Raw genomic sequence first — 27,579 nt, forward strand, 5'->3', positions numbered from 1 at the left:
CTGAATGGAGCCCAGTTTTTCTTTGTGTGAATAGCCAGCATTCCAGTCAGGTTGCCACGGTGATGCTGAGATTTATAACTGTTCATGCCAGCAGTCAGAGAATATTGCCCAATTAGTTAGCCTCAGCTGCTAGGTTACCTTGACAGTGGCTCAAAAAGCAGGTTTCGAGTTCAAAGGCACTCAAATGAGCAGTCAAGGGACTTGCAGTTCTCCTGTCCTCAGTGGGGTACAGTGACTACAAGCCTCAGCATGCTCCATTTAAGCCACAGAAGGTGTGATCGGCCACCTGAAAGCAGACACCATTTTTAAGCCTGGTCTTTTTGGGGCAGGGCTGGATAGGAGTCCCTGTGTGGCGCACACGGTTAAACACTTGACTACTAGTTGAAAGGTTGATGGTTCAAACCCACCCAGAGGTGCCTCAGAAGGACAAGCCTGCTTCCAGGAGATCACAGCCTTGAAAACATTATGGAGCAGTTCCATCATTGTGGCTACTGTGCCAGTTCATCTCACCGAGGGTCTTCCTTGCCTTCACTGGCCTTTTTCTTCGCCAAACATGATGTCCTCCTTCAGCGATTGATCCCTCCTCATGTTGTGTCCAAAGCAAGAAAGTCAGACAATATTCTGTTTTAATCCATAGGGTTTTCATTACCTAATTTTCAGAAGTAGATTGCCAGGCTTTCATCCTAGCCTGTGTTAGTCTGGAAGCTCCACTGAAACCTGTTCACCATCAGTCATCCTACTGGTATTTGAAACATTGGTAGCATAGCTTCCAGCATCACAGCAACATGCAAGCTATCATGGTATGACAAACTGACAGACAGGTAGGGGTAAAGCATAGGATTATCACTATCTGGTGATTATTTCTGTTCTATCAGTCAGAATAGGCTAGGCTATGCTGTGGTAACAAGGACTCCCTTTGTCTTAGAGACTTGATTTCAGCTAATGTTTATTTCTTGGCCCCTTGTCCAGAGCAAGTGAGTAGGAAACTATTTATTAGCTGCTCAAGGACACAGACTAATGGAGGCTCCATCACTACATGGGCTTCCATGGTCACTGCAGTGTCTCACACAGGCAACTGAATATGGCATCTGGAAGTGGCACATCCCTTCCACTCACATTTTATTGGCCACACAAGTCACGTGGCCACACTCAGTTTCACAGAGATGAGGAAGTGCCATCCTATAACGTGCTCAGAGGAGGACTAGAATATATAGTGACCATCTGACTGCCAAAGACCACTTTAAAGGACTGCTGTATAAAGATGAATAAATAAAACATTTCTGAGCACCTTTTGTGTGGCACTTGTGTTCAGGGGTTTTGTTTATCTCACAAGATCCTTAGATGCCTCCTGTGAGGACATGGCCTTGACCAATACTAAAGATGGAGAATGCTGAGCCTTGGAGAAGCTAAGACGCTATACTGACCACAGAGAAATCCAAGGAGCCTACTGGGGAGGGAGGTCATGGTTCCTAGGAGCCCACACCAGGGCCATATAGCCGTCTTTCTCCATTTTCCCTATCGTCCCCACACTGTTGGACTTGCTGGCTGGTTGGGCACAGTGGTGGCAATGAGAAGATCAAGTGGAAAATGCTTGTGAGCCTGCCTCGATTTGCCCAGTCCTTTCCTGTCCTTATCCTGAGCCGATTGAAGCGATGATCTCCTGCTTTGCTAAGTGTCTGTACTGGTTTCCAGAATGTGCTATGTGACCCTTGGAAGACTGGCGAAGAGGTGAGACTGGGAGGCAACCAAGGAAAGGACAGAATGAGAATGATGACTCAAGCTTACTGTTTCCTCCACACCAAGACTGAGTTTATTATCACTCCCAAATTCTTTCTTTGGCCTGAAGTTGAAGGAAGGCCTGCTTGGGGAGGGGTCTTAAAACTGTTTAAAAGGATATTACTTAGCCTTGTAACCTCTGGACTTCCCCTTCTTTCTGCAGTCTTGGCCCTCACTCAAGGACCTGCTACACCGTAGAGTTTACTATGATAACCAACCTGAGTATGTGCGTTTTTCAGGCCAATATCTCTAATCAAAAGAAATAACCTAATAGTGAAATAACAGATGCTGTGTCATCTGTATGGGGCAGGTGAACCATCTTAACAGCCCTCAAATCAGTTCTAAGTCTAGCTGGTCTAGGTTAACAGTGTAATCCAAACATTCTTTACTCTCTTTTCTCAGGCAATTAGAGTGATGCAATGTATGATTTGAGCCAGAAATATATGATTAAGGATCGATGTCTAAATTTGAAGAAGTTTCAAAATAAATTCAAAGTAATTCTATTAGAATTCAGCTACTTCTGACAGAAAATCCAAAATATTAGAAGGATAGAGTTTTTTTGTTTACAGTTTATTTCTCTCTTGTGGATAAGCAGTGCTGAGGTGGTATGGTAGCTCCGTGGTCACCAGAGACTTAGGGTCATTTTATTGTTCTGCTCTAACATTTCTAGCATAAAGCTGCCATTCTCAAGTTCACCTCAAATTCATTCTCAAGGTCAAAAATAGCTGCAGGGATCTAGCCATCATATCGGCACACCTGTATCATATCCAGGCAGTAGGAAGGAGGATGGGGGAGGACAAACTAACCCTTCTCCGGGCTAAGCAACCTGCATTTGAGCAGCCCTTCTTAAAGTCTCACATGCCAGTTTTGTGCTGGATGCATTGCCTCCCAAATAAAATTGAGATTTTCTTACTAAGGAACATTGGGTGGCATTGAGCTGACCTTGTTGCAGTAACTTAAGATGCAAGTTTTGGTTAAGTAGGAATGAGAAGGGAAAGATTGCTGTGTACCCTATCATTTTCCAACCTGTGCTCCACACAGCGCTAAAAGTTTGCTTTAAAAGTGCTCTGCAGATCAGCAAGCTTGGGAAATTATTCTTTGCCCTCTCTTGGAAATTCACAAGGAACATTAAAACAAGAAGGCTGTGAGAGGTCCTGCAGTAAGGAATGTGCTAAACCACTCATCTTTTTTTTTTTTTTTATTGTACTTTAGATGAAGTTTTGCAGAACAAACTAGCTTCTCAATAAACAATACACGTATTGTTTTGTGACATTGGTTACCAACCCCACAGCATGTCAACACCCTCCCTTCTTGACCTTGGGTTCCCAGTCACCAGCTTTCTGTCTTCTCCTGCCTTCCAGTCCTTGTACCTGGACTGGTGTGTTCCTTTAGTCTCATTTTATTTTACAGGCCTGTCCAATCCTTGGCTGAAGGGTGAACCCCAGGAGTGATTTCATTACTGAGCTAAAAGGGTGTCCAGGGGCTGTAGTCTTGGGGTTTTTCCAGTCTCTGTCAGGCCAGTAAGTTTGGTCTTTTTTTGTGAGTTAGAATTTTGTTCTACATTTTTCTCAAGCTCTACCTGGGACCCTGTACTGTGATCCATGTCAGAGCAGTCAGTGGTGGTAGCTGGGCACCATCTAGTTGTGCCGGACTCAGTCTGGTGGAGGCTGTGGTAGTTGTGGTCCATAAATCTTTTGGATTAATTTTTCCCTTGTGTCTTTGATTTTCTTTCTTCTCCCTTGCTCCTGATGGGGTGAGACCAGTGGAGTATCTTAGATGGCTGCACACAAACTTTTAAGATCCCAGACCCTACTCACCAAAGTAAAATGCAGAACATTTTCTTTATAAGCTATGTTATGCCAATTAAGCTAGATGTTCCCCGAGACCGTGGTCCCCACAGCCCTCAGCCCAGCAATTCTGTCCCCCACCGAGTTTGGATGTGTCCGTGGAGCCTCCATGACCCTATCTTGGACAGGTTGTACTGGCTTCCCCAATGTTGCGTGCTGTCTTACCCTTCATCAAAGTTACCACTTATCTACTGTCTATTTAGTAAACCACTCATCTTTTCAACCCCGTGTTCTCCAACTTATTTCACAATGAAAATCCAACACTTTTGGAAACTGGAAGGAACACAGAAACTTAGCTTCAGCTTCTTGAATCTGCCACAAAGGCTTTTAGATCCTTGAACAGATGGTGTAAACCTCATTCCAAAAAATTATCTGCCTTGTAAAACAAACAAGCAAACATACCTACTTACTTGTATAGATTTCATGCTAATTAGCACAGTGATAAGGATAAGCCTGAAAGAAAGAAAGAAAAAAAAAAAAAAAAAGATCAGATACAAATGAAACCATGTTATAAACAGTTGATATAAAAGTTGGTGCTAACTAGCCATTGGAGCTCTGGTGGCAGAGTAGTTACGAGCTCAAGCTGTACTGTTTACAATAGCAAAAAGATGGAAGCAACCAAGGTGCCCATCAACAGAAGAATGGATAAATTATGGTATATTCACACAATGGAATATTATGCATTGATAAAGGACAAAGATGAATCCATGAAACATTTCGTAACATGGAGGAATCTGGAAGACATTATTCTGAGTGAAATTAGTCAGCTGCAAAAGGACAAATATTATAAGACCACTATTACAAGAACTTGAGAAATAGTTTAAACAGAGAAGAGAATGTTCTTTGATGGTTATGAGAGTGGAGAGGGAGGGAGGAAGGGAGAGGAGGGATAAGAACTATTTTAGGTGAAGGGAAAGACACACAATACAGGAGAGGTGAGCACAACTGGACTAAACCAAAAGCAAGAAGTTTCCTGAATAAACTGAACGCTTCAAAGGCCAGCTTAGCAGGGGCAGGGGTTTGGGGACCAGGATTTCAGGGGACATCTAAGTCAATTGGCATAATAAAATCTATTAAGAAAACATTTTGCATCCCACTTTGGAGAGTGGCATCTGGGGTCTTAAACGCTGTCAAGTGGCCATCTAAGATGCATCAGTTGGTCTCAATGCCACCTGGAGCAAAGGAGAATGAAGAACACCAAAAACACAAGGTAATTGTGAGCCCAAGAGGCAGAAAGGGCCACATAAATGAGAGACTACATTAGCCTAAGACCAGAAGAACTAGATGGTGCCAGGCTACAACCGATGATTGCCCTGACAGGGAAAACAACATAGAACCCCTGAGGGAGCAGGAAAGCAGCGGGATGATAGACCCCAAATTCTCATAAAAAGACCAGACTTAGTGGTCTGACTGAGACTAGAAGGATCGTGGTGGTCATGGTCCCCAGAACTTCTGTTAGCCCAAGACAGGAACCATTCCCAAAGCCACCTCTTCAGACAGGGATTGGACTGGACTATGGGATAGACAATGATACTGGTGAGGAGTGAGCTTCTTGGAACAAGTAGACACACGAGAGTATGTTGGCATCTCCTGTCTGAAGGGGAGATGAGAGGGCAGAGGGGGGCAGAAGCTGGCTGAATGGACACGAAAATAGAGGGTGGAGGGATGGAGTGTGCTGTCTCGTTAGGGGGAGAGCAATTAGGAGTATACAGCAAGCTATTTATAAATTTTTGTATGAGTGTCCAACTTGATTCGTAAACTTTCACTTAAAGCACAATAAAAATTAAAAAAAAAAAAAGATTAGACAGGACTATAAAACAAAAAAGATACACATGAGGACTGGGCTTCTTAGTTCAGTCAGATATATAAGACCAGATATGTGGCTCCTGTCCAGAGGCAGGATGAGAAGGCAGGAAGGGACAGGAGCTGGTTGAATGGACACAGGGAACCAGGGTGGAAAGGGGGGGCGTGCTGTCACATTGCGGGGATTGCAACTAATGTCACAAAACAATATGTGTATAAATTTTTGTGTGATGAATTAACTTGAACTGTAAGCTTTCACCTAAAGCACAATAAAAAAAATAAAGAATACCAAAAAAAAAAAAAAGAGCTCAGGCAGCTAACCAAAATGTTGGCAGTTCGAATCCACCAGTCATTCCTTGGAAACCCTATGGGGTAGTTCTACTCTGGCCTATAGGGTCCCTATGAGTCAGAATTCACTAGACGGCAGTGGGTTTGTTCTTTGTTGGAACCATGCATTGGGACCATTAGTGGTCATACTAAGTGATGGGGCAGGATGGGCTGGTACTGCCATCTGCCAGATGCTCCTACTCCAGGTAACTATTGATGGGCTCTCGGCTGTTCCTAGGTGGCCCTTGTCTACCCTGCCCCTCTCTGGAAGTGGGAGAGTAGTAGACCAGTCAACCAGCCAGTATTTCTCTCCTCACCCTTCAGAAAGGGCCTGGACCCCTAGCCAAAATGCACTGATCCTCCTCTCTCCCATTGCCAATTGCCTCCTGTTGCCTTTCCTCCCTACCCAAAACTTCTTGGGTGGTTCCTGTGCAAAAGGCAAGGATGGAGCTCTTGTTATGGTATGTGTGTGGAGGGGGGTGTGTAGGGGCAGGAATCCAATAAAGGGGGCTCACACTGTAATTAGACTTAGACCAGGGTTGGGTCCCTTTATCAGTTACACCCCTGCCAGTTGCCAACTGCATGCTTGCATATAGGTGTGGGAAGAACTAAGAATGCTTTCAAGCAGATCTAGGTGTCGTTGGTCCACTGTAAGCAGGTGGAAAGTGAGTACCCTCTGGGGAATGGTACTGTTAAGGCTCTTCTTTCCAAAATAGAACCTTGAATGGTTTCCTAATCTTTCTTCTTTAATTACTTAGGTAATCAGTTCTCGTCTTTAAAGTCCATCTGCCATGATTGCTATCTTTTTTTTCAACTAAGTATCTCTGCAAAGGCGAGGTGCCAAAGTCTTTGCTAGTCTGGTTCCCGTCATTTGGACCTCGTGTTGCTGGAATGTTTGCATATCTCTGTAAACTGGATGATACATTTCCCCAAACAGCTGTATAGTCTCTCCAACAACCTGATGATGGGGGGTGGGGGTTTTCTAAGTGCAACTTGCATTATTTGAAATTGAACAGACTGCGGGAGAGCTAAGGAAAGTTCTGGAAGGTGAAGATAATTATCCTTGTTCAGAATCTGCCTTGCAGCCTAGTATCCTGGAGAATTTTCTCAACCTGCTGTATGGAGTTGGTCTGTCTTTCCCTGATTCTGGATGTGTTGTCAGGCTTCGTGCATCCCACCTGTGCATGGGCAGGTTTGTGGGCCTGCCTCAGGCTCTCCAGGGCTGGAAGCCTGTGAGGGGGTGGCCAATGAATCCTGAGAGCTGACAAAGGATCCAAATAACCGTGCACCAACATCAGAACAGAGTATTCAAGTGAATGTTATAATAAGACCTTCTTGGGTTGTTTCTCTTTTAGTTTTATGTGCTTAATTATATATGTTCACTTTCCCTATGTAAGCCAGAAGACAACTATCAGTTTGTGTAGAATTCTTTGTCTTCCTCTGTAAGGAAATAATTTAAAACTGAGCTAAATATGAGTATGAATATGAAAATTTCATTTGTCTCCTATGTTGACATGTAGGTGTGACCTGCCAAATTGGCTGTTTTACAGAGTCCTTTCTCCCCACTGCCCTGCTACCTTCCCTTCCCTGCCCACTATTCCAAGACAGTGAATTTTTGGTCTGTCAAAGGATTTCCTTGAACAGAGAGGAAGACTAAGGCCTTGGGTCTTGACTTAAACATGTCACTAACTAGGTGTTACCTTGGAGAAGTCACCTAAACTCTCTTGGCAAAACTCGGGATTCTAAGAGAATATAGAGCCTGCCTGAGCCTGGCTTTGCTCTTCTGTAAAATGGGAGAGAGGTTTTATTGATAACGTTTCAGAAATACCTGCTCTGAATGTCAGCGATCTTATGGCTTTGTGGCTGTCTGTGGAAAACTGGTGATGTGTGGATTTGATTCATTCAGATAGAATTTATTGAGTAGCTAGAGAATGTTTCAGTCACTGTTCTGGGTATTAGTGAAGAAAATCAATAGAAGTCATTCCTTCTTTGGAGTTTATCTTTCTGGGATAAAAAATTAAGAGCAAATGCTTTTTGAACACTTACAATATGCCAGACATTGCCCTAATTGTTTATGTATATTATTTTAATTGTTAAATAATCCTGTAAGCGGGCACTACATTTATTACTGTTTACAACTGAGGAAACTGAGGCTCAGAGGGATTAAATAACAAGGTCACAGAGCTAGTAAATGGTGAAGCTGGGATCCATGTCAGGTTTTTTGGTTCTCAAGTCCGTGGTTTTAAGTACTGTGCCATATTGCCTCTCACCTTTAATTTATTGATCAACTTAAAGTGACAAGTGTTTGTCCTAGCCGATGATAAAGCAGGAAAAAAAGAAACTGTGGGGTTCAGATAGAAATCTAAGAACCCTCTTGGTCTCCTCCTCTGGGGTTGCAGGCTCTGATGGGGAGGCTGGGGCACGAGCACCAGGGTGCACTGGACTTCATGTGCCCAGCCACTTGGCTGGTTGTGGCTACGTGGCTTCAAGCCTCCACTCTTCTCTGGCTCTGTTGTTAAACTACAAAGCGGTTCATTGTGTGCCCATGTTAATTTCAGCATTGGCCATTCGTAGAGAAGTAATGGTGGACTTAGGTTCAAAATATCTGAATTTGAATTCTGGCTCCACTTCTGACCAATGCTGTGACCTTGGGCAACTGTTAATAGCACCACCAACAGTAGCAGTTATAGCAATGCCATGCCTTGTGCTAACTGCTTTATATGTGTTATTTCTGATCCTCAGAACAGTCCTCCATGGGAGATATTTTTATCCTCACTTTACAGTCTGGTCTTGGTGGCTGTCTTCACCATTTAGTGCTTAACCTTGGGCAAGTTACTTAATTCCTTTAAGCCTCACTTTCTTCGTCTGCAGGTGGGGTTAGTAATAACTACTTTTGTGGGGGTTGTATAAGGATTAAATAAAAACATGAATCTAAAGCATTTAAACCCTGGTGGCATAGTGGTTGAGAGCTATAGCTGCTGACCAGAAGGTCGGCGGTTCAAATCCACCAGGTACTCTTTGGAAACCCTATGTGGCGGCTCTACTCTCCTATGGGCCGCTTTGAGTCAGAATCGACTTGATGGCCATGGGTCTGGTTTGGAAAACATTTAGGTCATTGCCTATCCCAATGAAAGGGATAATGATTATTATAGTTTAAGGCCTCACAGCTATTAATCTGAGGAGCCAGGATTCAGATACAATCCTGAGCTTCCCACTTTGAAAGCCTGCCTTTGTGAGGATGGGCTGTAGTGACAGGGTCCTGGTGAAGCAGGTGCATAGGAAGCTGTTTCATTACTGGGTGCTGCACAGTAGCAGGCAGAATTAAACAACATACCAAGCAGAAGGTGGGGAGGCTCCCATCTCCCTGTCCTAGAAGCTACCAGCATCAGGGGTGCTGATTGCTTTAATGCTTGGCTAGGAGCGGGTCTAAGGAGTAGCTGTGATCAGTGAGGAGCTAGTACTGGTAAAAGTACGCCATTAACCATCTAGCCAGGTGCTGCTGTATTGGGGCAGGCAGTAGTCCTGGAGATGTCCTGCATGCGGACTGCCTCCCCATAATACAGGGGTTGACATTGTGGAGCTATGGAGTTGCCCAGCTCATTCACATGCAGGAAGCAACCTCACAAAGAAGCAGGCCAAGTGGTATTGACCCATTTTACAGATAGGAAAACATGCGTACAAGTGGTCAAATAACTTGCGTAAGGTTATTTAGCTAGCGAGGAGCAGAATCCAGACTTGAACCCTAACTTTTTGGGTTCTGATGACACTGCATAGTTTAATTTGTTCAACTCAGATGTTCAAATGAGAAAATTCATCTATCAGAGTTTTATCTTTATTTTTGAGTAGAATTATCTGTTCCACTTGAGATGTCTGGCTTGGACTAGTGTGTTAATGAAGATATATTATTATATTGTTGTTGTTAGGTGTCGTTGAGTCAGTTCCAACTCATAGCGACCCTGTGTACAACAGAAGGAAACACTGCCTGGTCCTATGCCGTCCTCACAATCATTGCTATGTCTGAGCCCTTTGTTGTAGCCACTGTGTCAATCTATCCTGTTGAGGGTTTTTCTCTTTTTTGCTGACCCTCTACTTTACCAAGCATGGTGTCCTTCTCTAGAGACTGTTCCCTCCTGACAACATGTCCAATGTATGTGAGATGAAGTCCCACCATCCTTGCTTCTAATGAGCATTTTAGCTATAGTTCTTCCAAGACAGATTATATTATTATATGCATAATATTAAAAAAAAAAGATTGCTTATTTGACTTCAACTCGTGGTGACCCCAAGTGTGTCAGAGGAGACCTGTCCCCCACGGGGTTTCAACGGCTGATTCTTCAGAGATAGATGACCAGATCTTTCTTTTGAGGTACCTCTCAGTGGACTCCCATCTCAAAGTTTTCCGTTATCAGTCGGTTATCAATAGCACCTTAAAACTTGGCACCACCCAGGGACTCGCATTCATAACATACATGGGCTATATTCTAGATCTCCTGATACATACCGTCAGAGCACCTTGTAGTTTTCCTGCATGCTGCTTATTATTATTGTAAATAAGTGACTGTGTGTAGAGTTATTTACTCTTGTCTGTTTCCCTCATTTGACTGTAAGCACCATGAGGCAGGAGCCAGCGTATCTGCTTATCTACCTAGGATGGCGATTAACACATAGTAGGTACACATGAAGGGTGCAGAGTAGAACTCAGAGATTGCATAAATGCTATTGTATAAAGCAAGACCTTTGAGTCCTGAGACTCGCCCCTTCAATACACTGGAACGGAGGAAGACGAGTACAATACTAACGCTGAGGTCCTTTGCCTGGCTGAGTGCAGCCTGGACGAGAATCCACGAGGTGTTGAGTCAGCACACTCACTCCTAGCTCTGTAGTTACTTTGGAAGAATGATGGTGTTGAAAAGCCTGAAGACTTAAAATGAATATGGAGAGTTCTCCTGCTGTTCCTGTTTTCTTTGTTCTGTTTTGCTTTTGTAAGCATATGCTTGTCACTTAGGGCTGGAATGGAACATAACAGCTGCTAAGTATGACTCCAAGAGAAGTAACGTTTTGGTCTTTTGAGGGCCCGTAAGTTTAGAATAAGCACATTGTGGCAGATGTCAGGAGGGAATCTGGGGGTGGGCAGTCATTTTGGGAGCTGGATCAGCCACCCATATTCTGTTGCAGTCTAGTTCACCCTGCCAGTGGACTGTGACTGGGAGGAAAAGATTCTGTCACATGTGGCTATGTCTTTAAGAGCAGTTTGGGGAAGTGGTGTCTGGAATCTCTGTAGGCCATTGCTCATGATCCTTCTTAGTTTTTCTCTTCATTTCATTTTTTAAAAAAAGAAGGAGGGAGGGGCTGGAAAGAAGATGTATCATCTTTTATGGTGCTAAGGTGGTCATCCTAGTTATATGCTTAGGTCTGCCCTTTTCAATCTTCAGGGTTGAGTCTGGAGATGTTACTTAGTGTTACAATAAATCCAGCATCATTCAGGGGATCTGGAAGAATTAAAGTATAACTCAGTGACTGGGAATATTAATCCCTAGATCCTAAATCTGTCCATCCTGCTGCTAAATCAGACTGGGGCCTACCAGTGCCGCCGAAGAAAGAATTTATTCCGGAATCCCAGGAGCCCAAAAAAGTTAAGGTGCCTTCCCAATTGTCTCCCTGGTTTTCAAAGAGACATTTGTCTGTAAGTATCTGACCCTGTTTACTAAAGGTGTGGTCACGTTATTGGTGGAAAAGCAAAAAGTTTTTCTTTTATTGGATTTATTAGTTGAAAATGTATAAAATACAGACTGTTTTTTTGGTGGTGTGTTTTCCTTATGTATTAAATGAACTCTTTTTCAAAGAGAAAAAAAGAATGGAAGGAAATTAATATTTATTGAGGTATTCTGTATCTGGCTCTGAACTAGTCTAGACACTTTTACAGTTCTTACATTCACCCTATGAGGTAGATAATATTGTCCCCACTTTAAAGATGAAGAAATTGAGGCTCATGGGGGTTATGAAACTTGTCCAGGATTGGAGAGCGAGCAAGTGATAAATCAAAGGCTGAGAATTCTAATTCCATGAAGTTGATGGTGTAATGGCCAAGAGCATTGAGTTTAGGGTCCAACAGGCCTGGCACACATCCTAGCTCTACCACTTACCCTTGGTGTGACCTTGAGCAAGTACATATCCTCTCTGCCTCAGTTTCCTTATCTGTAAAGCAAAGATGATAATAGCACCCACTTGATAGAGTGGTGATAATTCAATGAGATTTTCATGTAAAGTGCTGAAAATAGTGCCTGGCACATAAGCACTCATGAAATGTTAGCTGTTATTGTGGTTTTTTTTCTTTTAATTATAATGATTAACCAAATTTACCTTTCTCGGTATTTGCTGAAAAGTTACATACTCTTTCAGGGAGCAGCTTGCCTTTTGATATGTAGTTATATTTCATTATGAAATAATGTAAACTACTCTATGTTAGAATTAAATTCTCTTCTCAGCCTCCCAGCAAAGGTTAAGATCTGAATAAAGGCATGTGCGGCCAACGGGGATTCTTGACTTTGGTAAATGTCAGTGATTTACTCTTGTATCCTTGGTGTGTGTAACCTTCTTCCATGCTGCCCATCCTGGCTTTATGAGCAGCTAAGCAAACAAGAGAGGGAGAATTAAGCTGATACTTGTCACTTAGCTCTCCTGTCTTTCTAACATGATTATTAGGTATGGCATCCACTCCTCGTTGCATTGCGCATGACCTCATCCCGACAGCCTGTCTTCTCAGTACACTCGAGGCATGGCTTACACCAGAGGGCTTGATGGATTTATTTTACAGTGGGAAATACTAGTGGGGCTTATGCATGTGATAGCTTTGTGTGTTTGGGAGTAGGCTGGGGGGGGACAGAGGTGGCAGCGGCTGGGTGGCTGGGACAGCTTGTCTAGATTGATAATGAAATGACGTAAGTTTGCCAGACCTTTGTCTCTACATTCTCATCCCATTTTTGCAACTTCTTTAAGCATGTTGTAGAGAACTGGGAGTGGGACGTCAACCGTAATCAGTAAATTGTGTTCAGCAGTTACTTGTTGGACGCCATGTTAAGTGCTGGGAAATGCTAAGATAAATATGTTGCAGGCCCTGCTCTCAGGGAATTTGTAATTCATTGAGAGAGAAATGTGAGCAGGGCTAGCATGACATGAGGGTAGTTATTCCAGAGCTCTGTACAACGTACTGGGAGAGCAGAGAGGTGGCGGCACTTGTTTGAAGGTTTCACAGAGGAGGTGGCGCTCGAGCTGGGCTTTCAAAGGTGTGTTTGCTTGGCAGAAGGAATAATCTCGGCAGGCTGGCATTATAAACCAAGGCCCAGAGGACATGACTGAGTGTGGTGTGTTAGGGAAATGGTGGGTGGTTTGAGGGAGTGGGTGATAGCACAGATGATGGGCTGGGAATGAAGGCCGGCTTAAGTATGGTAGGACCTTGACTTTCAATTTGTACCACGTGAGGCAGGGTTTTAAAGCATGCAGTGTCATGAGTAGAAATGTTTGTTTCAGAAAGATCAGTGTGGAGATAGATAGATAGGACAAAAGAGTTGATTGAAAGCAAGTAATCCCAGAAAAAGATGGTAAGGGCCTGTCTTGTGAATGGAGTTGAATAGAGGGACATGGTGGACATTTGGAGATGAAATTATTAACATGTAGGGAGTAAAATGAGGGGGCCCGGGGATGGAAGCTTAGGGGGAGCCTACATTTAAGGTATGGGCAGAAGAAACAGAATCTGTGAGAGAAACTGAGGGGTGTGGTGGAAGACAGAGAAGGGGATATACAGATAGTCCCCAACTTATGACAGTGTTCTGTTCCAGTGACTCCATTGTAAGTTGGTTCTGACGTGAGTCAAATACCTCAATTTTTTTTTTTAACTTTTCGTTATTGCCTTTTATTATCAGTATGTTTACAAATCTGATCTTTAACTATCTTTTGGGGTTGGAAAACTTACATATAAACTTATATTTTAGTGTATACCCACATACATAAAGAAATGCACAAATCATAAAAACTTACTTTGATGATGAAGAAGAGTTGGACAACATTGGCATTTTGTCAGTTGTGGTAATAACTCCACTTGTGGAAGTTTCTGGATCATCTGGATTATCCCTGAGAGTGGAGATGGCATTTCTAGTCAGGAAATTAGTGAGAGTTGCCTGTCTGGTCCTTTTCTTTTTTCTTCATATATTTCACAGTAACATCTCACTGTTTCCCAAATCTGTCTATTGACCTTAGCAAAGTGATCAATATTTGGGTCCATGTTTTGAAGCAACTGAAGCCCCTGATTTAGTGTAGAACACTAAAGTTGTACAGCAGTGTTTTGAATAGTAAATCATAAAATTGCACATCTGGGAGTGAACATCTGAGAACAATAGCATCAGCCAGTTACATGCAGCAACATGTATGTAGTATATATTACTAATGATAACATGTCCAAAATGAAGAAGGACGGTTGTAAGTGCAGTTCATTGTAACTCATATATGTCACAAGTCGGGGACTACCTGTATCTTCAACGAGAGTGGTGGTGTTCAATAGTGTCAAATCCCTCAAAGGAGACAACTGGGAGAGGACTGAGAAGAGAACACTGCAAATAAGAAATTGAGGTCGTTGGTGACCCTTGGGAGAAGTTACTTTAGAGGTCCTGCTGGACGAGAGAAAATAGCCGGACGGGTACCATGTTCAAGCTGTATCACTGTTCCCCAAGAACATAGCTAACAATTATATATGCTTGTTTATAGAATATTCAAAAACATCCAGCTCTCCAGGTACAGTAGATCCTCATTACTTGTGCATTCTATATTTGTGAATTCACTTCTTGCCAAAATTTATTTGTATTCCCCAAATCAGCACTCATGGGACTTTTTGTGGTCATTTGTGGACTTGTGCGGAGTGACAAGAAATTTCAGTTACCAGGGGTTTTCAGCTGAGGTCAAACAAGACAACACTCTGCTTTCTTGTTTCAGTTCTTAAACTGTAAACAAGTATCCTTTTCACCGCCTATTTAGTGCCGTGTTTTTCTCATTTTTGTGCTCTTTGTTGGTGATTTTGCTGTTTAAAATGGCCCTAAGCATGGTGCTGAATTGCTGTCTAGTGTTCCTAATTACAAGACGGCTGTGATGTGCCTTACAGAGAAAATTCGTGTGTTAGATAAGCTTCATTCAGGCGTGAGTTATAGTGCTGTTGGCTGTGAGTTCAATGTTAATGAATTGACAATATATATTAAGTAAGGTATCTTTGAACAGAAACACAAATAAAACAAGATTATACATTGATCTGTTGACAGAAATGTTGTGACCAAAGGCTTTATTTCTCTTAGGAGCCAATGGTTCAGTATTCACTAATTCAGTGTTTGTAGTGACTTTATGGACTGTAACTACTGTGAGTAACAATAACCCACTGTACTTGGATCAGATTGGAGGTAAGAGTCAGTGCTGAGGTGTCCCTGATGAGTACCTCTGCCTGCTTCTTTCTAGGGTCTCAGCCCCCACCCTACAAATATCCTGTCCTGTCCCATCACTGTCAGCACACTGTAGAATATAGGTGCTTTATAATCTTCGCTTCTAATTCCAAACTGGTACCTTTTTTTTTTTTTTTTTTAATAATTTTTATTGTGCTTTAAGTGAAAGTTTACAAATGAAGTCAGTCTCTCCCACAAAAACCCATATACCCCTTGCTACACACTCCCAATTACTCCCCGCTAATGAGACAGCCCGCTCTCTCCCTCCACTCTCTCTTTTCATATCCATTTCACCAGCTTCTAACCCCCTCCACCCTCTCATCTCCCCTCCAGGCGGGAGGTGCCAACCTAGCCTCAAGTGTCCACCTGATCCAAGAAGCTCACTCCTCACCAGCATCCCTCTCCAACCCATTGTCCAGTCCAACCCATGTCTGAAGAGTTGGCTTTGGGAATGGTTCCTGACTTGGGCCAACAGAAGGTCTGGGGGCCATGACCACCGGGGTCCTTCCAGTCTCAGTCAGACCATTAAGTCTGGTCTTAAGAGAATTTGGGGTCTGCATCCCACTGCTCTCCTGCTCCCTCAGGGGTTCTGTGTTGTGTTCCCTGTCAGGGCAGTCATCGGTTGTAGCCTGGCACCATCTAGTTCTTCTGGTCTCAGGATGATGTAGTCTCTGGTTCATGTGGCCCTTTCTGTCTTTTGGGCTCGTGTCCTTGGTGTTTTTCATTCTCCTTTGATCCAGGTGGGTTGAGACCAATTGATGCATCTTAGATGGCTGCTTGCTAGCATTTAAGACCCCAGACGCCACTCTTCAAAGTGGGATGCAGAATGTTTTCCTAATAGATTTTATTATGCCAATTGACTTAGATGTCCCCTGAAATCATGGTCCCCAGACCCCTGCCCCTGCTACGCTGGCCTTCGAAGCATTCAAAAACTGGTACCTATTTCTAACCATGGTGCTTGTAGAAGATGCTGTGGTGTGCCACCCAGAAGCCCTCTCCAGGACTGAGGCACCTGCTGGGATGTAGGCAGCTCGTGATGGCCCTCAACTGAATCCCTCACTAGGGATTGTCCTCAGGTGAAGAGTGTCACTTTATCCATGATCATAACTTCCTAGGGTGGAAAACAAGGACAGTCTGCCTCCCTGCATCCAATGGACTGGTCAATGGGAGTGAGGTGCAATGGGCCTCAGGCCCCAAGGGTAGACAACTTTGAGGGCTCATGCTAACTCCTGAGCTCAGCGGGAGGTCAGATGAAGTTATTGATTCCATTGTATTGCAGGTCTTTCCTCTACTCAGTCCTTCTGCCTTTACTTCCCCAGAGGTGTTGATTTCAGTAAACTCTCTGTGTGCAACTCTCAGAGATTCTGAGTCTGCTTCCTGGAGTGCTAACCTAAATCAATGATTGTTTCTGGCTTGGTTGCCTACCAGCCAAACTCTTTAATTCTTTTGACCTTTGCTTCTTCTGCCCTGAGCACTTTGGGTGTGTCTGCAGAAAGAGCTTGTCTTTCCCAGCAGTCCAAACAGAAGTCCTGGAATTGCTCTTCTATATGTCCACTGATAGGCTTTTCAAGGAAGGGACAGAGCCTCAGAAATTAGCTGCCTGGCTCCTGAGACCAGGAGGTGGGATGACTCTAGTATAGAAGCTGATCCCTGCTTTGCACCCTGGTTCTGTTCCTGCTGTCCTCGCGTGCCCCTGTGATGACTGCCAGGCTCCTTCGGGCTGCTGGTAGTCACTGTTCTGCCTCTCTTCTCTTTCTTTCATAATTTCTTTAGTCAGAAATGTTGAAAACACGGTTGAGATATTTCAAGCAATGTAGAACTTCTCTCCAAATTTGTTGCAGAAACACCAGCAAGCACAGCTTAGAAACAGACAGCAGCTGCCACCATTTATGAGCTTTTCTTCTTTTTCTTCCTTCTCCTTTTTCTCATTGCTTTCTAATTCCGTTTGTAATAAAACCTGCTTCTCTAATGGCCTAGTAGTTTAACAAGCAAAATTCTTTTTTCTCATCCTGATGGCTCCCAGGTGGCCTTGACAGCGTCTCTTAACCAAGGGGGTTTTGGCCAACTGAGAGTTCTCGTCTTCTGAACAGCGTCTTCCTGTCTCAAGGTTATACCTGGGCCACCTTCCTGGCCGGGTGGGGCATAGCTGGAACTTCTGGACTTCTTGATTTGTCAGAACACATGCCTGGAGTATGGTGGTTCTTGCCCCTCTGACTTTATTAGCATGGGTAGTGCTAGCTCTGATTTTTCTCCATAACTAAATGGCTTAATCTGTTCCCCCACCCCCTCCTTGGTTTTATTTTGTGTGTGTGTTTTTTTTTGTTTCTATGTGGAATCTTTGAAGGCAAATAGCAAAGGGCTTTTCTTGGTCTTAATTTACTAAAGATTGTGACTCTAAAAAATTCTGTCTTGTTACTCCTGAACTCATTTGCCTTCTTCCCATGAATAGCAGAGGGGGGCTGCTTCCCTTATTTTGAATGCTCCTGAGATGTGGAAGTGCTCAGCTTCAAAATGATTATTATTACGTATTAATAGATTGCCAAGCATGTTAACCATTTGTACCACCCAGGGACTCCATAATCAATGGATTAAGCTAGAGTTGTTGCAGTCTTTTTCAATTTTCCCCTCAGAGAATTTTTATCATTTTATTGTAGTGCAAATATACGTAATAACAATACATACACCATTTCAACAATGTGTACATGTACAACTCAGTGACATTGATTACGTTCTTCAAGTTGTTCAACCATTCTTGCTATCCTTTTCCAAATCATTCTGCCACCGTTAACATATACTCAACGCCTCTAGGCAAAAATCCACCTCCCCACCCCTTTCACACCTGGTAACCACTAATAATCTTTGGTGTCAATGCATTTTCTTACTTCATATAAGTGAGCTCATACAAGATTTGTCCTTTTGCCACTGACTTATTTCACTCAGCATGATGTTTTCAAGGTTCACCCATGTAGTGGCATGCATCAGGACTTCATTTCTCTTTATGGCTGAGAAGTATTCCATTGTGCATATATACCACCTTGTATTTAGCCATTCATGGGTTGGTGGAGATTTTGGTTGTTTCCACTTTTGAGCTATTGTGAAAAGTGCTGCAATGAGCACAGTACACAGGTTTCTGTTTGTGTTCCTGACTTCACTTCTGGGTGTTTACTTAGGATTGGAATTGCTGGGTCATATGGTAAAGTTCTATGTTCAACTTTTCGAGGAACCACCACGCTGTTTTCCACAGTGGTTGTACCATTTTATATTCTCACCAGCAATGGATGAGGTTTTTTTTTTTAATTGAGTTCATCCCTTTTAAAATGTCAAAAAAAAAAAAAAAAAAAGAAAGAAAGGAGATCTTACATTAAACAATATGTTCTATTTTTCTTGACACATCTTTAGATCTGGCAATATTGTGCTCATATGTTGACACAGCAACAATTGGCTGCAGCTAAATAAAGTGAGTGTTCCCCTCTAATCCTCTAATGGAGGCATGCCTTCTTCACTTTGCTGCAGTCCCTCCAGACCTCTTCACTCAGTTATGTTACTGGCCTCTGTGGGCATTTGAGTTTGTGAGTCTTGATTTAGGCCTTTAAAGAACAATTTCTGTCCAGTTAAGAATCAGTAGGGATTAAAGTCAGTTTCTGCCTGAGTTGAATTTTATCTTTGATTTTTCTTTTTAACTTATTGAGATATTAATCAGTAAGAGTAATAGTCATTATTGGATATTGATAGAACACCCTAACGTTTAGCTAGTCTGAGGGTTAGCAGATACCTGTTCGGTGGTAAGAACTTAAATACTTCTCCTATTTAGTTTGCATTTCTAAATCTTGCAGTTAACCTTGTTGAACTGAAGGTCATCCTGCAAAAGCATATTTTGCAGAGGCAGCATGGGGGGTGGGTGGGTTGGATCTAAAGAAAAACATTCTGAGGCCTAGTTATGTTGATTCCATTTTTTTCTTAGAAACTGTCGACTACCTTAATTAAGATTGCCCCACAATACAGCAGTACTCTGTTTTTAACTTTGTGTGTGTTCAATGCACTGAGCAGCTTGGAAAATTCAAAGAGAAATATCTGAAAAATTAGAACGCCCTCAGTATGATGAATTTTTCATTTTGTCTTTGATGTACTGGCAAGTGTGTTTCTACTTGACATGAGAAATATGTCGATTCTTTTTGATTGTTTTAGTTGAAGTCACATCTTTTGTCTGATTTAAACACATTTCATGGAAATAGAAAAACAAATTTCATTACTACAACTGAATTAAAATTTAAATTCTCATAGTATTTAATATTAATGCATGATTCTCCAAAGCTAAAATTGTTATTTATTTCTGTATAGCAAATGATACTTGCTTTTGATTAAAACAATGCCTGGAACATTGTCTTGAATTTTTCTTGTTTAATTTGTTTCAGGACCCTGCAGGGATCTTTGAATTGGTGGAACTTGTTGGAAATGGAACATATGGGCAAGTTTATAAGGTAAGTTCATTGCATTTGAACATGGTTTATGTGTGGTTTTGTTTCATGAATGTTGAATAGCAGTGCTGTCTATACTTGCTCGTAAATGCCTCATAGCAGATTTTAAACCAAGTAATACACCTATTAATTGACTCTCCATCTTTTTAAATATCTCAGTAGACAAGTTGCCTAAACTGGATTCTGTGATTTGGGTATTTCCCCTCATTATACATTACACTGTTTATATATGACGCCTGAATTCTGATGTTGTGTATTTGAAGCTCTTTGAGTGTTTCATTTCCTTTAATCACTGCCAGAACTAGTTTTCAAAGGAGCAACGGATGCCATTTACGTTAGAAATGTAAGCTATTAAACTGGCAGCTGGAAAAGGAGATTTGTTATTAGCCTAGGGCAGGAGTTACACGAGTCTTGTGCACAACGTTAAGAGAAAACTGGCTACCTCACAAAGCAAAGGCCTGATGGCAGCAATGAGTTTTACAAGTTAGGAGATAATTTAAACTGAAGAATTGGGACTTGGTTGAGGAATAAGGAGTCCTATTCTTCCATTTTGCCCATTTACTAATTTTTACTTACAAATCCACCCAAAAATTGTTTTCAAAAGGTATTTTCTCCTAGTTAAGTAATCTAAAAAATGGTGGTTTAAAAATTTGGGTTGATTTCTCCTTCTGATTGTCAAGAGAAAATGGAAATGAGTTGTGTTAGGACTAAAATTTTGGGGTTTTGGTGAATGAGCTATTGAAATGGCTTCAAAACAAACCATTTCCTCAGGATGACTTGGAGGGAAATGGCCATGATTTGCCTGAGTGATCATGAAATGGGGTGGCGTTTCCATTATAGATGATCTCTCGTTATTGCTCTAGTTTTCAAAATTCCACATCTGGGCCCTGACCTTCTCTCAGTTGATTAAAATTATCGTAGAAGTCATCCAGGTTATAATGTTTACAGTTCTTTGCGATATGAAAAGTTTATGTGTATGTATTCTTGAGAATCTGGTTTTTAAAGCCCTATTGTAAACGGATACACATTTAATTAAACCTTTATTTAAGGTACTGGGAGATACCCTTTGGTGTCCACTCCAGGGGAACATTTGTTCCCTCAGAAGAAAAGATTATTTTCTAAAATGTCAGACCCTGAAATTAGACAGAATGGAGCTTACCCAAGCTGCTCTCTTGACGTTGATCCTGTCTGGCACAGAAAGAAAGTGTCTCAGCAAATGCTTTTTAAATACTTTCAATGAAGATAATTAGGTTGGAAGAGTATGTTACTGTATTTTGAGAAATTGGATTGAACTTGTGAAGTAACGTGGGCTAATGAATTAAGCTCTGATTTAGATAGAAAATTACTTCTGATTTGCTGTCAATATGGAGTAACAACTCTGTAGCGTGGTGCTCTTTTTATGGTACCATATCTTAGAGCCTTTCCACTGTACTGTGCTTCCTGTGTGTTGGTCAAAGGTCTTGGCTATTTTTGGGCGTGCTATCTGTTGGGAACCTAAAGAAATTCAAACATATTTTTGTAAAAATAGAGTAATTTTTTAATAAGCCAAAATAATTGTTTAACGTTTACTGCTTAAACACCACTACGAATTAGCCACATATTTAAATTAATGTTAGTTTATCCTGTTTCTTAAGTTGCCCTTTTGGAACTAGTATTAGTTATTGCAGAAATAGAAACATACCTCATCCCAGGATGACAGTGTGAATTAAGAATATGATAGATTTCTCAGTATCCCTATCAGGTTTCTTTTGCATCCTCTTTTTTTTTTTTTTTAAGGTTATAAAGCGCAATGTAAAGAGGCTATTGGAGTGGGTCTAGTGCGTGTGAGAGAGGCACTGTGAGTGTGCATGTGCACTTTCAAAGGGTTGCAAGGACCCTCATTGGTTCTCTAGTCTAACCATTCATAGGTGGAAAGGAGTATAACATAAAGGGCTGTGGAGCAGGACTAAGCTTGGTTCTCAGCCTGGTTCCGCCTCAGCCTAGTCGTGTGAACCAGCTATTTCAAGTTACTCTCTGATTACTTCTTTATCTCTTATTAATGTACTGAGTAGGATCGTTTGGAAAACTAAATGTGTAAAGTATGTGGAAGCCTGGCACATAGTAGGCACTCAGTAAACATTTCTTCTCAAACACATGTAAATTACCGTGGGAGTCTTACTTACAGGTACTTTGCATGACCTTGTTTTTGTAGAACATTTTATGATCTAAAAGAAATATTTATAGAAGAATGAAATTGGAAACACACATGTATTTTGGTTTCACCTTCTAGTTTCAATTTCTTGGTTTTTATGAATACTCAGAACTGCATTGTTGCATTAAACCCAAATCTTCATATTTCTAGTATGACACTTGATTATATAATTGCCATTTAGATGTTATATTTGGTCTTTCATGTTAAAAACAAAAAAGAACTTCTCTATAATTTGTAAAGAGAAAGTAGATGATGAGAGGAATCAGAAGACCTGAGTGGAGCACTCTAGAACTTAGGTAGGATGACAGTGATTTTTGGATAATTACCTACTGTACAAATTTTGGGATAGAATCAGCAGTACTCTTGAGATAGTACAAGATCTAACTAGAGTGCCTTCACTGTAAGGTTTGTAAGGAGTGTGGGGTAGTAAGGACCTCACTTAGGAGTTGAGGATCTGCCTTACAGTCTTGGTTCTACTCTTAAATTGCTATAGCTTTGAGCTTGTCATATAACCACTTGTAGCTTCAGTTGTTCTCATCTGTAAAGTGAGAATAAAAATACCTTTCCTGATGTATTCTACCAGGCTATTGTTAGGTTGAAATGAATAGATGACTATGAAAGGGTTTTGTTAAATATAAACTGCCATGTACATTTACGGTTTGATTATTGCTATCGTCATTCGTTATAAGGTGCGAGTCAGTCTGGTTATACCAGTCCGTATTCTTTCTCTTCTTCATCTTCATGCTCATTATGTTGTGTGTTACCAAGTAAATGACTCCAACTACTGATTCATTCTTCAATCCCTTTCGTTTCCTGTATTGAGGTCTTCAGGCAAACAAGGGTCATTGAATTGAAGGGGAGGTGTCTGGCTTTGGCTTTGCCTGACATTTGCCTCATTGACATTTGTTAAGTTGGCTGAATTTCCCAAAATGTGTTTAGTGGAGACCCAAGAGAAGCTCTGCTGACCATCCGATCCTCTTGAAGGGCAACAGTGCACACTAGCATCTGATTTGATTTGCTTTTACCCAGTATTTTTCCATTTTATTTGACTGTGAAATTTCACCCCCCTCCCCGCCATGATTTATAAGTCTCACTACCAGCTATTAATGCCACTTGGAACTCTTCAATAGAATACAGATATCAGGGTGGCTTATGTCCCTCTACCATTTCCCCATCACTACAGCGTCATTATCATCCTATCTCCTTGGATCAGTGGGCATTTTATGTAAAATATGGGGTAGGGCTGTTTCTTTATAAAACAGGCTGTTTGGACTAGGTCTGAATGTTGATCTTAAAAAAAGACTGTGCTGTTTACAGTAACAAGTTTCATTTAATTAAAAATAAATTAATGATAATGGTCAAGGGTACTAGTTGGTTTCATTCACTTAAAAGAAATTAATTTGCGACTTCCAAAATACCCAAGCATTCTTTTCCTAGGAGTGCAGAAACTGTGATTTTTAGTTTCAAATGGACAATTTATAAAACATCTTAAGACAATTTATAAAACATCTAGTACATACAAAACAAAGTCCTAAGTTCATTTGACTATAGTTTAGGACTATTTAATTCTCAGAAAGTGCTTTATTTGCAAATGCCCAGAGTTATTCCTCTTCCAAATAAGTAGGAAAAGTCATTTACCCTTGAAATGTGTTGGCTTGATGAGATTTTCAACCTCACAGATCTCTGTGTTGTTTGCCTCTAAGTTGGCTGACGGCCATGTCACCTCATGCTATGATCTGTCAGGTATAGTAAATTACATGGGTTGCCACATGAGCATGGGGGGAAGACCTTTGTGAGCACCTGTGTGCTGATTGCCATATGGGAGGATTACTTTCTTTTGTAGATGAATGAGGCCTCCAGAGTCACTATGAAAACATGCCCTGGGGAACTATGTAGGATTTCTGATTGCTAGGGTCACCGTGAGTCAGAATTGACTCTATGGCAGTCGGTTTTGGTACTAGTAGGTCTCAGCTTTTATTGTTTATAGGAATTGCCTGCATAACTTTGGAAAAACTAAATCTATCTGGGCCCATCTCCTGGAGATTTGTTTTTAGTTGGTCTTGTGTGGGGCTGAGTAAAGTTTTTCTGATGTGTAGCCAGGATTGAGAACCACTGTGCCAAGGTATTGCCTCTTAGGTGGTACCAAAGCTTTTCTTGGTGTCTTTGCCTTTGGGGAAGAGTGTCAGCCTAGGATTTTTGTTCATAGCAAGCATCTATTATCTGCTTGGCAGTGCCTTCAGGGCAAGATTTATAGATATGCGTATGACATCACCCCTGCCCTCAAAGGGTTTGAAATCTTTGGTAGTGAGACATGTAAATCAGTGACTTCAACAGTGTACCGTATCAGGAGCATACAGAAGGCGTACTGTTGGGAGACAAAGAGCAGAAGAGCCAATTATATGGGGAATGTGGGAGGACCATGTAGGGGGTGACTGTTAAGTTGATTGGAAAGATAAATGGATATATGGGGAAGATGGATGGAAAAAGGCACTCCAGGGGAAGGGAGCAGTGCTACCAGAGTTCTTGACCATTGTTGCCTGGGTCAGGGTCAATGACCTGAGATGAGTATGGTTAGGAAGGATGTAGGACATGTGCTAGACAGACCAGTGGACAGATGGTTTCTGTCTTTGGGTCTTAGCCCAGCGATTTATTAGCTATGTGAGCTTATATATGTTATTTTGTTTCTCCGGACCTCAAAACCAAACCAAACTCTTTGCCATCAAGTCTATTAGGACTTGTAGCGGCCCTACAGGAGAGGGTAGAACTGCCCCATAGAATTTTCCAAGGCTATATGGAAACCGTGGTGGTGTAGTGGTTAAGTGCTATGGCTGCTAACCAGAAGGTTGACAGTTCGAATCCACCAGGCTCTCCTTGGAAACTCTATGGGGCAATTCTCTGTCCTATAGGGTCGCTGTGAGTCGGAATTGACTCGATGGAAATGGATTTTTTTTTGTACTCTTAACAGAAGCAGACTGCCACATCTTTCTCTTGCAGAGCAGCTGGTGGGTTTGGTTTCGTATATAATGAAGGAGGCAGACCAGCATGGCTTCTAGAGTTCCTTCCAGCTCTGACATCCTTTGGAAACCCTGGTGGCCTAGTGGCCAGGTGCTACTACAGCTGCTAACCAAAGGGTTGGCAGTTTGAATCTGCCAGCTGCCCCTTGGAAACTCTATGGGGCAGTTCTATTTTGTCCTATAGGATTGCAATGAGTTGGAATTGACTCCATGGCAACGGGTTTTCTGACATCCTTTAATTCAAACTAAAGCCTTAGTCTGGATGACCGCCACAAGTTGCTACCATGAATCCATTTAAAGCTGGTTTACAGAAATATTCTAAACCTTTAGAAAGATGATATATATTGAGTATCCAAAAATGTTACCAAGATGCCTGCTTGGTCTGGTGGCATTGTTTAGTGCAGCTCTGTGTTGGACGGTGTGGATACATGAGCACTGTATACCATTCTCTCATTAATTCGGGTCCATGTGGTTCTTGCAAGTTCTTATTGCTCCAATGAATAATAACATACACCTTCCAACAGCAGATGAAAAGATGGCGAGATTTTCTGTTAGAGCCACACATGGATTGGTACTCCTGTGCCCACCTTTCACTTGATGCATTTAGTTTGCTGTAATTCAAAATACTTTCATTTTGTCTCATATCAATGAATGGCCAAATAACTTGATGCACAACACCCTCATGATTTGTAGTTTTTAGATCTTCAGTTAATTGGGGCACAGAGACAGAATTTCTTATCTCTGTGGTTTGTCCTCAGATATAATTTTATTATATCCACTTGAATATTTCGTGTGTGCAAAAATAAACACTTGCCGCTTTATAAGCAAATGTATACTCTCTACTAAACAGGAGCTCTGCCTGGTGGTGAGGATCTGAAATGGGGAGGGAGCACTGCCTGGGCTTCCAAATAGTGTTGGGTACAAACTCTGTGGCCAAGTGCTGTGGCCTTGGGCATTGCTGCTGATCTTCGTCTTGTTGCTCACTTTCTAAAGCAATGCAAAGAACTTGCATATCATTTTTCCCCCCATCTACAACAAAGGAAGAAAAGGGTAGCAGCTGGCTCACTGAGAACTCTTAATAAATACAAAATGGCTACCACAACAATGATAACAACAGCATCATCTTTCTGGGCTACAGGGAAGATATGAACTAAATTATTGAAGAGCTCAGTCTCCTTTAGGGGGAAGATGCTCGATTGTTTTAGAACACTTGCCCATAACTGCATAAAATAGCCCACTGGGACATACAGCCTTTGGCAGGCCACTAGCATGTTTGAGGCAATGCATTTCTTTGAAGTCTTTCTTTAGCAATTTGGTTTTGATCTGTGCATCACATTCAGGGAGCAGGGGTGGATTGTCCAATAGGCAAGGTAAGCATGGTGCTAACCTTGCTTACCAGATCATCCGTAGCGAAATTCTTCACTACGGATTAGTAAGTAAGTACAAGTTAGCCCATGCTTACCTTGTTCACTGGGTCATCTGCCCCATCAGGGATTGTAAATTTGAAAAGAGGCTTTGATTCTATAGGAGGGTGCTGTGGGGTTGGGAGAGAGACAGATGCCAGCCACATCTAGAAGGATAATCTTTGATGTGGTAAAAAAAAAAAAAAAAGAAATTGTTCTCCACAGAAGATCTGGTAAGCAAGGTAAGCACCGTGCTTACTTTGCCTATTGGATAACCCGCGCTTGTCAGGGAGGCAGTATGGGGTTGCTGGCTCAATTTAATTTAGTATTTTTAGCTTCGCCTCTCTCCTTTATTTTTAATATTCCCAGTAAAGTTCATTTTATACATGATGAATTCCTGGATAGTTCCTTGCAACACTGGACTTCTGACAAGTCGAAATGGTTCTGCATATCTGTCTGTCCATGTGTTGGCATTCTTTGAGATGACTCACCACTGGCCCGCTTTGTCTTCCAGGTGATTGACTGCCCAGCCTCACCAGGGCTGTATCTTGTTTGAGGAAGCTGAGACTGGCTGAAGCCTTGGTTTTCTGCCCTGTTTATATCTAAATAAAATGAACCTTCCTAGGGAGAGGTCAATAAAAAATGTACAAGCATTTTGTATGAATTCTAAAAAAGTATTGTTAGTGTTTTCTACTTTAAAATATTATGGGCTGTGGCTATTCTTTTAATTGTAATAAAATATAAAATTTGCCATTTTAACCATTGCTGGGGTTATTTTTATTACAGTTTTATAAATGAGATTTCCCTTTATCTTTCAGTGTATCAACTTTTTTTTTTTTTTACAGCAACAAAGCATGTTTTTCCACCAGAAACTCTAATATTTAATACAAAAGTGGAATGTTCTGGGTAAAGGATAGTTGAGGTCTGTACTTGGGTGGTGCAAACGTTTAAGTACTTGACTATTAACCATAAATGTTGGTGGTTTGAACCCACCCAGAGGTGCCTTAGATGAAGGACCTGGCAGTCTGCTTCTGAAAGGTCACAGTCTTGAAAACCCTATGGTTCACAGACCCTATGCACACCTGGGTTGCATGAGTTGGGATCATCTCAACAACAACTGATTTTTGGTATTACATGCAGATGTCATCAGTGTACCACTCTTATGAAGCTACCATCTCCCTGCTTCAGTCCTCAGAGTGGCTCCACATTTGGGCGGAATCCTAAGACTCAGGGGATACAGTTCTACATCCCCAGGATGACTTGCCAG

General features: G+C 41.8%; 1 protein-coding gene across 3 annotated transcripts in view; it reads left to right on the forward strand.

Moving 5' to 3' along the window:
- The window catches only part of TNIK (TRAF2 and NCK interacting kinase), a 481,587-nt gene that overhangs the window by 99,014 nt on the left and 354,994 nt on the right, over nucleotides 1–27,579 (forward strand). For all 3 annotated transcript variants that reach the window (XM_049867710.1, XM_049867708.1, XM_049867709.1), the window contains exon 2: nucleotides 19,642–19,707. In XM_049867710.1, coding sequence (XP_049723667.1) covers nucleotides 19,642–19,707 — 66 coding nt within the window. The remainder of the gene's footprint in view (nucleotides 1–19,641; nucleotides 19,708–27,579) is intronic.

Source organism: Elephas maximus, chromosome 23 (assembly GCF_024166365.1).
Source record: "Elephas maximus indicus isolate mEleMax1 chromosome 23, mEleMax1 primary haplotype, whole genome shotgun sequence".
NCBI lineage: Eukaryota > Metazoa > Chordata > Mammalia > Proboscidea > Elephantidae > Elephas > Elephas maximus.